This window comes from Ahaetulla prasina, chromosome 3, assembly GCF_028640845.1.
Source record: "Ahaetulla prasina isolate Xishuangbanna chromosome 3, ASM2864084v1, whole genome shotgun sequence".
In the NCBI taxonomy this organism is placed as follows: Eukaryota; Metazoa; Chordata; class Lepidosauria; order Squamata; family Colubridae; genus Ahaetulla; species Ahaetulla prasina.
In genome coordinates, this window is record NC_080541.1 from 1422218 (window position 1) to 1435319 (window position 13102).

Consider the following 13102-nt stretch of genomic DNA (forward strand, 5'->3'; position numbering starts at 1 on the left):
CCCCCCCCTGCCTCTTCTGAACTCACCTGGCTGAACTGCTGGTAGGAGGGGTCTCCTGGCTGGGGCCGGTTGACCACGGCGTCAAGGAGAATCTGGCCAGTCACTGGTGGGCATAAGCGGACGGAGACCAGCTTGGTCAGCTGCTGCTGGACACCGGGATCCATATTAATCACTTCCATGTAACCTCCACGGAAACCACACCTGGCCAGGTAAGAGGAGAGGAGAGATGATGGCCTTGGAGGCTTGTCCCGCACTTCCCTGTCCCACCAGCAGGGGACGACAAAGTCAAGAAGGAAACCCAAAGGTGCTTTTTCTAAAGCTTTTCTTCCTTTTTTTTTCCCCCTTTGAAAACTTTTCGCTTCCCATCCAAGAAGCTTCTTCAGTTCTGACATCCAAGGAATTGAAATGTGTATAAGGCAGAGGTGGGTTTCAGTAGATTCTGACCAGTTCTGGAGAACCGGGAGTGGAAATTTTGAGTAGTTCGGAGAACCGGTCCCGCCCCCATCTCTTCTCTGCCTGCAGAGTCCCAGCTGATTGGGAGGAAATGGGGATTTTGCAGTATCCTTCTCCTGCCACGCCCACCAAGCCACGCCCACCAAGCCACACCCACAGAACCGGTAGTAAAAAAAACTTTGAAACCCACCACTGGTATAAGGGTCTCCTGCTTTGAGAAGACCTCTAAGGTCCCTTCCAGCTCTATTCTGAATTGAATGTATTCCGTTAGAAGTGAAGAAGCTTCTTCGATGGAAGTAAAATGTTTTTTTTTTAAAAAAACAAGAACGTCCAGTTGCTTTTTGTCCAATTGTCCAGTTGTCCCGTGATCGCCATTCTAACTGAAGAAGCTTCCCAGATGTTCGAACTGGAGAAGCTTCCTGGATGAGAAGCGAAACGTCTTCAAAGGGGGCGGGGGGAACCCCTAGAAAGTCCAGCTGCCTTTTGGAAAAAAAACCCTTTGGGTCAACCGTGACCCGGATGGTGGAGAATCTCCATGGACCTCGAGAAGGAAAGGCAGCCCAGCACCTGCTACTCACTCGCCCATGAAGCCCTTGGAAATAGAGTGGAAGGAGGCCAGCTCCACGCTTTCGGAATACTTGGGACCCATCTCAAAGAGGACCTTCTTGAAGGAGTGGAACTCGGAGCCCTCTGCGTAGACGTTGTCCTGGTAGACCTGGCGGGGTGGGGGGGCGGGGGGAAAGGCAGCAGGGAAAACTGAACTGGGCACCCAAAAGGGTGAACCTACTTCAGTCCCAGACTTCTTCCAGATGTTTTATAATATAATATAATATAACAACAGAGTTGGAAGGGACCTTGGAGGCCTTCTAGTCCAACCCCCTGCCCAGGCAGGAAACCCTACACCATTTCAGACAAATGGTTATCCAACATTTTCTTAAAAATTTCCAGCGTTGGAGCATTTACAACTTCTGCAGGTAAGTTGTTCCACTGATTAATTGTTCTAACTGTCACGAAATTTCTCCTTAGTTCTAGGTTGCTTCTCTCCTTGATTAGTTTCCACCCATTGCTTCTTGTTCTACCCTCAGGTGCTTTGGAGAATAGTTTGACTCCCTCTTCTTTCTGGCAACCTCTGAGATATCGGAACACTGCTATCATGTCTTCCCTGGTCCTTCTTTTCATTAAACTAGACATACCCAGTTCCTGCAACCGTTCTTCATATTTTTTGATGACAGTTCTCCTGATCTCTGACCATGTTGATTGGATCTGGTGGGCCCTATGAGCCCCAACATCTACAGCAGGGGTCTCCAACCTTGGTCCCTTTAAGACTTGTGGACTTCAACTCCCAGAGTCCCTCAGCCAGCAAAGCTGGCTGAGGAACTCTGGGAGTTGAAGTCCACAAGTCTTAAAGGGACCAAGGTTGGAGACCCTTGATCTACAGGCTACCACACTCAAGGAGACTGAGCCAGAAGCATCAGTGAAAGCCTGCACACGCTTCTCCTCCTGGCTCAGCTGCCCCCCTGCAAAGGGAAGGGTTTGGGCGGGAAATGTCTCCGATTTGGGGGACAGGAGAGACATCCAAGGTTTTACCTCATCGGCCATGAGGAAGAGGTGCTCTTCCCAAGCAAAGTGAATGACCTCCTCAATGCATTTGCGGCTTTGGACTTGACCTGCGGAGAGAAGGAGAGGCAGGAAGAGAGTCACTGAAGGAAGCCCTCCCCGAGAAGGACTCCAGGCCAGCGGGAACGGAGAAGGGAAAAGGACTCCCCAAAAAATCAGTCTCAGCCAAGTGTTAAGACTTCTGAAGGAAGGCCTGTTCCCAAAAAAGGAGAATATTTGTTGCCCAGGGTTGAAATGAGGCGTCCTTGGTGCTCTTTCAGTTGGTTGTTTTGTAGATGTTTCATTACCCAACTAGATAACATCATCAATGCTGGAAGGGGACGGAGTTTGCAGAGGAGGAGGAGAAGAGGAAGAACTCTGGTGTATTTGAGGCTCTCTGAGCTGGGTGGTTTTGTTACAGATGTTTCATCCCCAATCTATCTGGAACTGAACACGCTCAAAACCGTAGAAATGGTGGTAGACTTTAGGAGAAACCCTTCCATACTTCCACCTCTCACAATACTTGACAACACAGTATCAACAGTAGAGACCTTCAAATTTCTGGGTTCTATCATATCGCAAGATCTAAAATGGACAGCTAACATCAAAAACATCATTAAAAAAGGACAGCAAAGAATGTTCTTTCTGCGCCAACTCAGTAAGCTCAAACTGCCCAAGGAGCTGCTGATCCAGTTCTACAGAGGAATTATTGAGTCTGTCATTTGCACCTCTATAACTGTCTGGTTCGGTTCTGCAACCCAACAAGAAAGACACAGACTTCAGAGGATAATTAGAACTGCAGAAAAAATAATTGCTACCAACCTGCCTTCCATTGAGGACCTGTATACTGCACGAATCAAGAAGAGGGCCGTGAAAATATTTACAGACCCCTCACATCCTGGACATAAACTGTTTCAACTCCTACCCTCAAAACGACGCTATAGAGCACTGCACACCAGAACAACTAGACACAAGAACAGTTTTTTCCCGAAGGCCATCACTCTGCTAAACAAATAATTCCCTCAACACTGTCAGACTATTTACTGAATCTGCACTACTATTAATCTTCTCATCGTTCCCATCACCAATCTCTTTCCACTTATGACTGTATGACTGTAACTTGTTGCTGGCAATCCTTATGATTTATATTGATATATTGACCATCAATTGTGTTGTAAATGTTGTACCTTGATGAACGTATCTTTTCTTTTATGTACACTGAGAGCATATGCACCAAGACAAATTCCTTGTGTGTCCAATCACACTTGGCCAATAAAAAATTCTATTCTATTCTATTCTATTCTATTCTATTCTATTCTATTCTATTCTATTCTATTCTATTCTATTCTATTCTATTCTATTCTATTCTAAGTAACTCCATCAGTGCTAGAGGGAAGACCATCAGGATCCGCACTGATGACCTCACCTAACCTAGCAAGGAGAGCAGCTCTGAGGGCCTCCCAGAGGCCTCTCCCTCATCCAGGCCTTTCCAGGAGTGGCAGCAGCTCCTGGATGACCTTGGATTCCCAAACAGCCTTTGATAAGGTTCCCTTGAAGGACTCCGGAGTCAACTTGGCTCAGGGGTTGTTTACAGAGTCCTCTGTGCTGATTGTGGAGCTGACAAACTCCCTTCTGGTTCTTCTCCATCTCACTCGAGGGCAGAGGAGCCGAGGAGCCGCCAACCGCCCCTGTTCTGTCCCCCTGGAGCCACAACAGCCCCCTTCCCTTCCAGGACGACTGACAAGGGTCTCACCGACAGGAGGACCCACGGGGTGGGGGTGGGGGGAGGAAGAACCGGGCCAGAATGAGGAGCTTGTGCCGGGATGGCCGGAAGGGGTCTTGCAAGCTACATTTGGCACCACGCTAAGCTCGGTATCAGGTGTTCCTTGACTTACGACCGCAACGGGAGTCCAACATTTCTGTTGCTAAGCACAGCAGTTGTTAAGGGAGCTTTGCCCGCATTTTATGACCTTCCTTGCCACAGTTGCTAAGTGAATCACTGCAGCTGTTAACGCAGTAATCCAGTTGTTAAGTGAATCTGGCTTTCCTGGTGACTTTGCTCGTCAGAAGGCTGCAAAAATTGACCACGTGATCCCGGGACACGGCAACCGTCGTAAGTCGATGCCGGCTGCCAAGCATCGGAATGTTGATCTCGTGATGCTGCAACGGTCGTAAGTGTGAAAAACGGTCATAAGGCACCATTTTCAGTGCCGTTGTAACTTTGAACAGTCACTAAATGAATGGTTGTAAGTCAAGGACTACCTGCAGTTAAATCATGGCTCAATTTCTTTGTTTGCAAATGGTTTGAACACGGTCCAATGTTAGAGTGTGAAGTCAGGAAGGATTTGAGCGGATGAACCTGGGGTCATCTGGGGTTACTCTGAAGCATTAATCCTATTTTTATATTTGCTACCGTTGGAAGTTCCCACTCCCACCTCCTAAAAGCTCCCGTGGTCTTGTTGGACCTGCCTGGAGCAGAAGAGAAGGAAATGGGGGTCTCAAATCTTCCAGGAAAGGCAGCCCCCTACCCTTGCTGGGAGGGAGGGAATCTACTTCCACTGACTGCCCCCGCCTCAGCCCAAGATCTTCCGAATAAGGACACCTTGCCTGCTGCAGGAGATCGGGGCCAAGCAGAGACCGGAAACCTGTAAGGGGTTCCTCAGAAGCTGGTGGCTCAGACAGGTGCACCTTCCAGGGAGAAACTGTGGCTCCGGATGCCATGTTTTTGGTCAAGAAACTTCCACATCACTCCAAAGAGGCCTAGCCAAGGCTGCCACCGAGTCCCTGTAGGAGACCCTCCCAAGCGACCTTCTTCTGGAGAACCTTCAGGAGAAGTCCACAAGGTCCTTTCCCCGGAAGGTGGACGTTATGAGTGGCTTGATACCATTTATGGTGTCTTAAGAGGCAGCCTCTTGAGATGCCCGGCAGTGGGACCATACCTGTGGGATTGCCCGGGTTGATGACGCAAAGAACCCGCGGTTGGCAACGTCTTTGAGCCTGGCCCAGCGCCCTCCGCAGCTCCTCAATGTTCAGAGCCCAGCAGTTGTCCTCATCCAGGTAGTAGTTGATCTGCTGCGCGTTGAGTTCTGCCAGCGTCGCTGAGTAGAGCGGGTATTGGGGGATGGGAATCATCACGCCTGTCCGGGAAGACCCCTCCCCTGAGACCAGCAGCTTCAGGACCGTCTAAGGAAGAAACCCAGAGGGGATTAGCAACCCCAGGAGAGGCTCAGAAGGGGTGCAGGATTTGGGTTTATGTAGTCTAACGAAGAAAAGGACTGGGGGGGGGGGCGGGATGTGATAGCAGTCTTCCAATATCTCAGGGGCTGCCACAAAGAAGAGAGAGTCGGGCTGTTCTCCAAAGCACCTGAAGGCAGGACAAGAAGCAATGGGTGGAAACTAATCAAGGAGAGAAGCAACCTAGAACTAAGGAGAAATTTCCTGACAGTGAGAACAATTAATAAGTGGAACGGCTTCCCTCCAGAAGTTGTAGGTGCTCCATCACTGGCGGCTTTTAAGAAAAGACTGGATAGTCACTCCAGAGCGGAAGAAGCTTCTTGGATGAGAAGCGAAATGTCTTCAAAGAAAACCCTTTGGGACAACCATGACCTAGATCAGGGTCTCCAACCTTGGCCACTTTTAAGACTTTGTGGACTTCACACCGTCCAGTCTTAAAGTGGCCAAGGTTGGAGCCCCCTGACCTGGGTGGCTGAGAATCTCCAGAGGCTTCCCCACTGACTTGAATTGCCAGAAGGGTTCCACTGCCATCGTCATAAAATGGAAAATGAAGGGGAGGCATTCTGGTGCCAATCAAGGCGGGCAGGCAGTCATGGCAGCTTCTCCACAGGAGAGCCTCCTCCAGGCTTAGGAGCTCTTGGCCCCCAGCCTGCTTGGGGGTCCCGGGCAAGACCACCTCCCTCTCTTGGCTGACCCACTTCTGCCAGGAAGAGGGACAAAAGGGGCTTTGTGTCGTTGTTGCCATGCCCGGCGCTGTCCCCGAGGCGAGCTGCAAAGGGGCTCTGCCAGGGGAGGGCATTGGAGGGGGGGGCTCCCTGTGACTCAGCTCTTTTGGAGCAGTCAGATGGTGGCACCCTTGGCAGGATCAGGAGGGGGAGGAAGAGGAGGAGTTGCAATTCTATTACACCTGCTAGTGTTAGTCCTGTTTTGCATTTCTGACGGCATTTTCTTGCTTGTTTTTTTACTTAGAGGGTAACTCACAGAGCTACCAAGGACCCCCACAGGCCTCCTCAGGGGTGAAAGGTAAAATTTGTTACTACCGGTTCTGTGGGAGTGGCTTGGTGGGAAGTGGTAATGTGACTGGGTGGGCATGGCCAACTTTTTGTTTTTTAACTTTTAAAAGCATTTTTTCTACAACTTCTGCGGCCGAAGAGGTTGTAAAAAATACTTTTAAAAGCGTCTGATGATCAGGCAACTCAGCTGGGATCCCCAGAGGGATCTCAACTGAGCCGCGCAATCATCAGAGCCTTTTTTTTTTACTTTTAAAAGCATTTTTTTGGCTGAAGAAAAAATGCTTTTAAAAGCAAAAAAAAACAACCTCTGATGATCACAGAGCTCAGCTGGGCATGCTTGGGGGGGGGCAGGGATTTTTGCTACCGGTTCTCCAAACCACCCTCCACCATCGCTACCGGATCGGGCGATTCAGTCCAAGCCGGAAGCATTTCACCCATGGACCTCCTCCTCCTCTTCCTCCTCCTCCTCTTCCTCCCCCCACCCCTTCTTCTTCTTCTCTCCACAGACCCAACTTCCTTCTAGCACTGATGATGGTTCATGAAACATCTGCAAGAAACAAACCACCAAACTCATTGAGCCCCTAGGACGCCCCTCCCCCCCCTGGAGAAACCTTTCTTCCCTTCGATCCTTTGGTGCCTCTGAATTCAGCTTCCCCCCACTTTCCGCAGTGGCTCCTCGGGGCTTGGGCGCCTTACCACAACGGCATTGCTGGCCCCCGTAGACAGGTAGATATTCTCCGGGTCGCAGGGAATTCCCCCATCTCGGCGTTGGATGAAGGCGGCCACGTCCTGACGGATGAGCTCGATCCCAGGACTGGCACTGTAGGCCCCTGAAGGGTTGGGGGGAGAAGGCAGGAACAGAAAATGGGGGGGGCGAGGAGGAGGAGGAGGATTTGGCTCTGGTCTTTCAGGGGCGAAGGGGTTGAATGAGAGGAAGGGGGGGGTTGCTGGTCCCAGTATCAAAAGCATCAGGGGGGCATGAGGAAGCCCTGCTCAGCCTTGCACGCTTGGTGTGCAACATTGTGTGCGGGGCCCCTCCCCATCTGAAAAAGGCATCTTGCTTTACTCCAGATCAGGGGTCTCCCCAACCTTGGCCACTTTAAGGCTTGCGGACTTCAACTCTCAGAAACTCCCAGAAAAGCTGGCTGGGGAATTCTGGGAGTTGAAGTCCACAAGCCTTAAAGTGGCCAAGGTTGGGGAGACCCCCTACTCCAAATGACCAGGTCTGGCCTGCAGAAGTCATCTGATCCACCTTGACCAGCAGCTACCGTAGAAACCTGGACCAGATCCCTCCCACAGGGACCGAGGGAGATCCATTTAGTCCCAGGGATGGAAGGAGAGCCCTGGGGGCTCTCAGAGGTCTTCCGTGGACACCCCCCCCTTTCAAAGAAGAGGGAAGGAGGGACCCCCGAGGGATGTCCAGACACTCACCAATGCTCTGCCCTCCACAAGCAGCCAGGAGCCGCCGAGCTTTCTGCTTTGCGTCTTCAGGGAAATCGGGGGAATTCAGGAGGTCGGGATACATGCAGAGGGCGCTGACCTGTTGCGGGGGGGGGGGGGGAGGAATTAGGGTGATGCTGCAGCCTCCCCACTGCCTCGTCATTCCCCCCCACCCAGGTCTCACACCCGAGCTGCTTGTGGGCTTTCTGCACATGCTCAGAATCCATTCTGTCCCCCCCAGATACCAAGTGTGTCTGGGTCAGTCCAGGGCGCTGGGAAATGGGGCTAAGCCTGGCCGGGTGAAGCTTTCCACATACCTCTCCCCACCTGGGCATACCTGGCGCAAGAAAGTGATGGGTTTCTGCCCCATAGCCTGAGCATCCCCGATGTTGGCTGCAATCACTTCAGAGAAGGGTTTCTTCACCCCCTGCAAGGAAGAGATTAGGATGAAGATCTGAGTTACAACGGCATTGAAAAAAGTGACTTCTGACCATTTTTCCCACTTACGACCGCTGCAGCGTCCTTGTGGTCACGTGATCAGAATGCAGGCGTTTGGCCACTGACTCATACTTATGACGGTTGCCGTGTCCCGGGATCACACGATCCCCTCTTGTGACCGTCTGACAAGCAAAGTCATGGGGGAAGCCAGCTTCACTTAATGACCGTGTTACTAACTTAACAACTGCCGTGATTCTGTGGCGAGAAAGGTAGTAAAATGGACCAAAACTCACTTAACAACTTAGCAATGAAAAGTGTGGGCTCATTTGTGGTCGTAAGTCGAGGTCTACCTGTAAGGGGGAATTCTGCAGTTGCCACGGTTGGGCACTCTGTGATATATAAGGCATTAAATGGAGAACTAAGCCTGGAAGCCCCCCCCACACACACACACACACAAACACCCCAAAAGAAAGAAAGGCTCCAAGGTTCCCAGCCCAGCCTTGTCCAAGGGTTGTGGGAAGAGGTTTTTTTATTATTATTTGCATTTATATCCCGCCCTTCTCCGAAGACTCAGGGCGGCTTACATTGTGTTAAGCAATAGTCTTCATCCATTTGTATATTATATACAAAGTCAACTTTTATTGCCCCCAACAATCTGGGTCCTCATTTTACCTACCTTATAAAGGATGGAAGGCTGAGTCAACCTTGGGCCTGGTGGGACTTGAACCTGCAGTAATTGCAAGCAGCTGTGTTTTAATAACAGGCTATCTTACAGCCTGAGCCACCAGAGGCTGTGGGGAAAAATCCAATGGCAATCAGAGGCTCCCTGACAGGGTTCCAATATTTGAGGGGCTGCCCCAAAGAAGTGGGGCTCCACCTATTCTCCAAAGGACCTGAAGACCAGATGAGAAGCAACGGACGGACTCTCATCGAGAGAAACCTCCTAACCATGAGGACAATTAACCCGTGGAACCGCTTGCCACCAGAAAGTTGTGGATGCCTCATCACTGGAGGTTTTCAAGAAGAGACTGGACAACCATTTGTCTGGGATGAAGTAGGGTCTCCTGTTTGAGCAGGGGGTTGGACTAGAAGACCTCCAAGGTCCCTTCCAACTCTATAATTTCCCATCTGACTCTTAGAGGGCCTCAAGGTCAGCCTCCCCCACTCCCTCCCCCCCCCATCCTCCTTATCACCTTGAAAATGATTGCACAGTATTTGCCTAAATGTTACGGCACTTTCTCAGGCACTGGGGTGGGGGGGCTGCCAAGGCTCCTCTCCCCTCATAGAGACTTGTGGATCATTCCTCTGCAGGCAGAGGACAGCGGTATCGGTTGGAAGGGACCTTGGAGATCCTCTAGTCCAACCCCCCCTCCCAACCCCCAGCCCTCAGCCTCGCTCAAGCAGGAGACTCTATACCAGACCCGCCTCTTCTTTGGGGCAGCCCCTCAAAACCTCTCCAGTGTGTGGTCTTCCCAGTGCAGAATAAAGGGGTACTGGATGAACACTCGTTTTGTGGAGTTGCCTAGACTAATGGGAATTGTAGTCCCTGAATATCCGAATGGACAGATATGCTGGAACAACTGCCCAGGACCAACTGACCTGACGGTCTGGAGGTTTGAGATGCCAAGACGGTCAGGCCAGGCTCATCCCAGCCACCCTAACTCAGAGGAAACCAAGCACCCAACGACCTCCAAGGCTGCTCTGTGAGTCTCTCTCTGCAGTCTAGGAAGAGGAGTCATCCGAAATGAGGTCAAGAGGTCCACGAGAAGTCCTCAAGAGGCCAGCAGGTCTGGGGCCACCAAGGCAACTGAGAGATGACCCAACAGATGGGCTGAGGAAGGGTCCAACCTGGGGCAGGAGAGCTGAAGAGAGGGACAGCATTGCCTCCAGAAGTTGTGGGTGCGCCATCACTGGAGGTCTTTAAGAAGAAACTGGACAGCCACATGTCTGAAGTGGCAGAGGGTCTCCTGCTTGAGCAGGGGGCTGGATTAGAATAGAATAACAGAGTTGGAAGGGACCTTGGAGGTCTTCTAGTCCAACCCCCCTGCTCAAGCAGGAGACCCTCTACCACTTCAGACACATGGTTGTCTGACATCTTCCTAAAAACTTCCAGTCATGGAGCATTCACAACTTCTGGAGGCAAGTAGTTCCTCTGGTTAATTGTCCTTGCTGTCAGGAAGTTTCTCCTTAGTTCCAGGTTGATGAGTTTCCATCCAAGACCTCCATGTTCTGACGGATGCCCAGGACGAAGACTGCCCTTCATTCCAGAGGCCTCTTCATTGCTGGCATCCCATCATCTGAGAGCAACTTCATGCCTTGGGTGGCAAAGCTCTTCCAACCCACCTCCCTCCCTCCCCCTCCCCACCCCTTGGCCCAGGGCAGAATCCTGGCTTCATTGGAGAAGCTCCCCTGGCGCTTCAAGGTCCCTTTTGTTTTGTGTCATCAGTGTGCGTCGAGCAGGTGCTACTTTGCAGATGGTCCTCACCTTACGACCACGACTGAGCCCAAAATATTGATGCCAACCAAGACAGGCGTTCAGTGAATTTCTCTTCCATTTCACAACCTTTCTTGCCACTGTTGTTAAGTTGCCATTGTGAGGTCATTAAGCGAATCTGGCTTCTCCATTCAATATCAGAAGGTCGCAAAAAAGGGGATCACGTAACCCTGGGACACTGCAACTGTCGTAAATTTGAGTCAGTTGCCAAGAGTTCCAAAATTGATTGTGTGGCCGTAAGGATGCCGAGACGGTTGTCAGTGGGAAGAGCAGTTGTAAGTCACTTTTTTTCAGTGATGTTGTAACTTCAAATGGTCACTAAGTGAACTGTTGTAAGTTAGGGAGAGTTCCAGGAGAGTACTACTGCCAGTGTTGAGAGAAGCTGCCCAGAATCATTTTGGATACTGTCATGGGCAGGATACAAATATAATAACTAAACTAAACTAAACTAAACTAAACTAAACTAAACTAAACTAAACTAAACTAAACTAAACTAAACTAAACTAAACTAAACTAAACTAAACTAAACTAAACTAAACTAAACCTCAACTGAACTGAACTCAACTGAACTGAATTGAAGCCAATAAATGAAGAAAACCACTAAGCCAAGACCCCCACTGTCCAATCTTCAGACTCATGAACAGACAAGTGATCTAGTCAGTTGCCTTGCTTACCTGCTTCAGCTCCTTCTTCAGCTGGTTGGCCCGGGCAACGATGGGACCCCGCACAGCGTACTCCACCATCCGGACATGGGGGTTCATGGACTCCAGAGTCAGGACTCTGTCCTTGGGCATTGCCCGGCCGTCCGCCATGCCCAACTGCTCCGCCTGCCGCCTCAGCGCCCTGAAATGCAAAGGAGGTTCAGGGCTGAGCGAGGGGGGCACTGAGCAGAGTGGGCCCCTCGCCCAGACCCCGGGGAGCCTGCTGCTCAGGACCACCCGGGCAAAGCGAAGCCTCGGCATGATCCCCGATGGCTTCAGCAGCTGCACAGACAAGAGATCCGCTGTTCGGGATCCCGGCTGGGGGAGGGAAGGCAGGATCCACTGCACAGGTGGCCAAAGCCTCTCCTTTCCCAAGTGGCTGGGGATTTGGTGCGGGGGGGGGGGGGGGGGGGGCCCCAAATCAAACAAGGGGGGGGGGGGTGGGGAAACAGCCCCATCATTTCCCAGCCTTGGGCTCAAGGTTTCCCTCCCACTTAGCCGCCTTCCCTGCCCCCCCTCACCCCCCCCCTGCAAAAGGAGGGACCCACCGGTCTCCCAGGCAAGCCGAGCAGCTGCTCCCACATGGGCAGGGAGGGGAGGGCACTGCTCCTTTTAACCTGGGGCCAGAGGGAGGAGACTGGCGGGAAGAAAGCAAGGCTTTGTGCAGGCGGCTGAAAGGATCTGGCCCTCGCACCGGCCAGACCGAAAACGACGCGGGAACAAAGCCGAAACAGGCTGTCCCACCGAGGCTCTGCCTGCCAACTGCGGGCAGGATGCCCAGGTAGCAGAGAGGGAGGGAAGGAGGGAGGGAAGGGCTGGTTGGCTGGCTGGCTGCCTCGCCCTCACATGCACCCGGAGGAAGGGGCAGAGGAGGGATGCCAAGGCTGAGCACCCCTGGAGAGCAGCAGCCCAAAGGCTCGGCCAGGATGCTCCTCCACCCCCCCCACCCCAAATCTGGCTTCCTGGTGCTCTAACACTCCCCTCCCCCCCCCCCAGGATCCCATTCACGAACAGGTGGCCTCTGGGCACTGCCAGTTGCTTGCAACGGCTGCACCCACCCCACCTTGGCCCAAAGGGTGCATTTTATTTGTATTTATATTTTTTGGTTGGTATGGTATGGTATGGTATTGTTACAGGTAGTCCTCCACTTATAACAGTTCATTTAGTGACTGTTCGAAGTTACAACAGCCCTGAAAAAAAGTGACTTATGACCAGTTTTCACAATTACGACGGTTGCAGCAACCCCATGGTGAGGTGATCAAAATTCAGACAGTTGGCAACTGACTCATATTTATGACGGTCGCAATGTCTTGGGACCACAAGCGGATGCCCTGCAGAGAAGCTGGACTCCAACTCCCAGAATCCCCTTCCCCCCCCCCCCCGACCTTGCTGGACTTCTGGGAGAATATATTCAATATGCAGCACATACTAAGGGATGGAAGTCCCAAAGGGTTTTTTTCCAAAAGGAAACTGGGCTTCCTTGGTTCTTTGAAAAACTTTTGCTTCTTATCCAAAATGCTTCCTCAGTTCATCATTCAGTCCTTCACGAACTGAAGAAGCTTCCTGGATGAGAAGTGAAACCATTTCAAACGGGAAAAAACAACAACCAAGAAAATCCAGTTGCCTTTTGGGAAAAGCCTCTTTGGGATCCCCACGACCTGGACGATGGAAAATCTCCATAGAGACGGAGGGATGCAAGGCTGCATCTAGAAGCCCCCCTCCCCGCTCTTGTG

At 51.5% G+C, this 13102-nt stretch overlaps 1 protein-coding gene across 7 annotated transcripts in view; it reads right to left on the reverse strand.

Moving 5' to 3' along the window:
* Positions 1-13102, reverse strand: part of GPT (glutamic--pyruvic transaminase) — a 40979-nt gene that overhangs the window by 4590 nt on the left and 23287 nt on the right. For 6 of the 7 annotated variants that reach the window (XM_058179074.1, XM_058179073.1, XM_058179076.1 and 3 more), the window contains exons 2-9: positions 11343-11511; positions 8074-8163; positions 7728-7836; positions 6993-7126; positions 4989-5232; positions 2041-2120; positions 1032-1168; positions 27-201 (exon numbers count right to left, since the gene is read on the reverse strand). In XM_058179074.1, the coding sequence (XP_058035057.1) occupies positions 27-201; positions 1032-1168; positions 2041-2120; positions 4989-5232; positions 6993-7126; positions 7728-7836; positions 8074-8163; positions 11343-11511 (1138 nt within the window). Of the gene's footprint in view, positions 1-26; positions 202-1031; positions 1169-2040; positions 2121-4988; positions 5233-6992; positions 7127-7727; positions 7837-8073; positions 8164-11342; positions 11512-11917; positions 12022-13102 lie in introns of those variants that run through there. The other variant, XM_058179077.1, reaches the window with a different exon arrangement.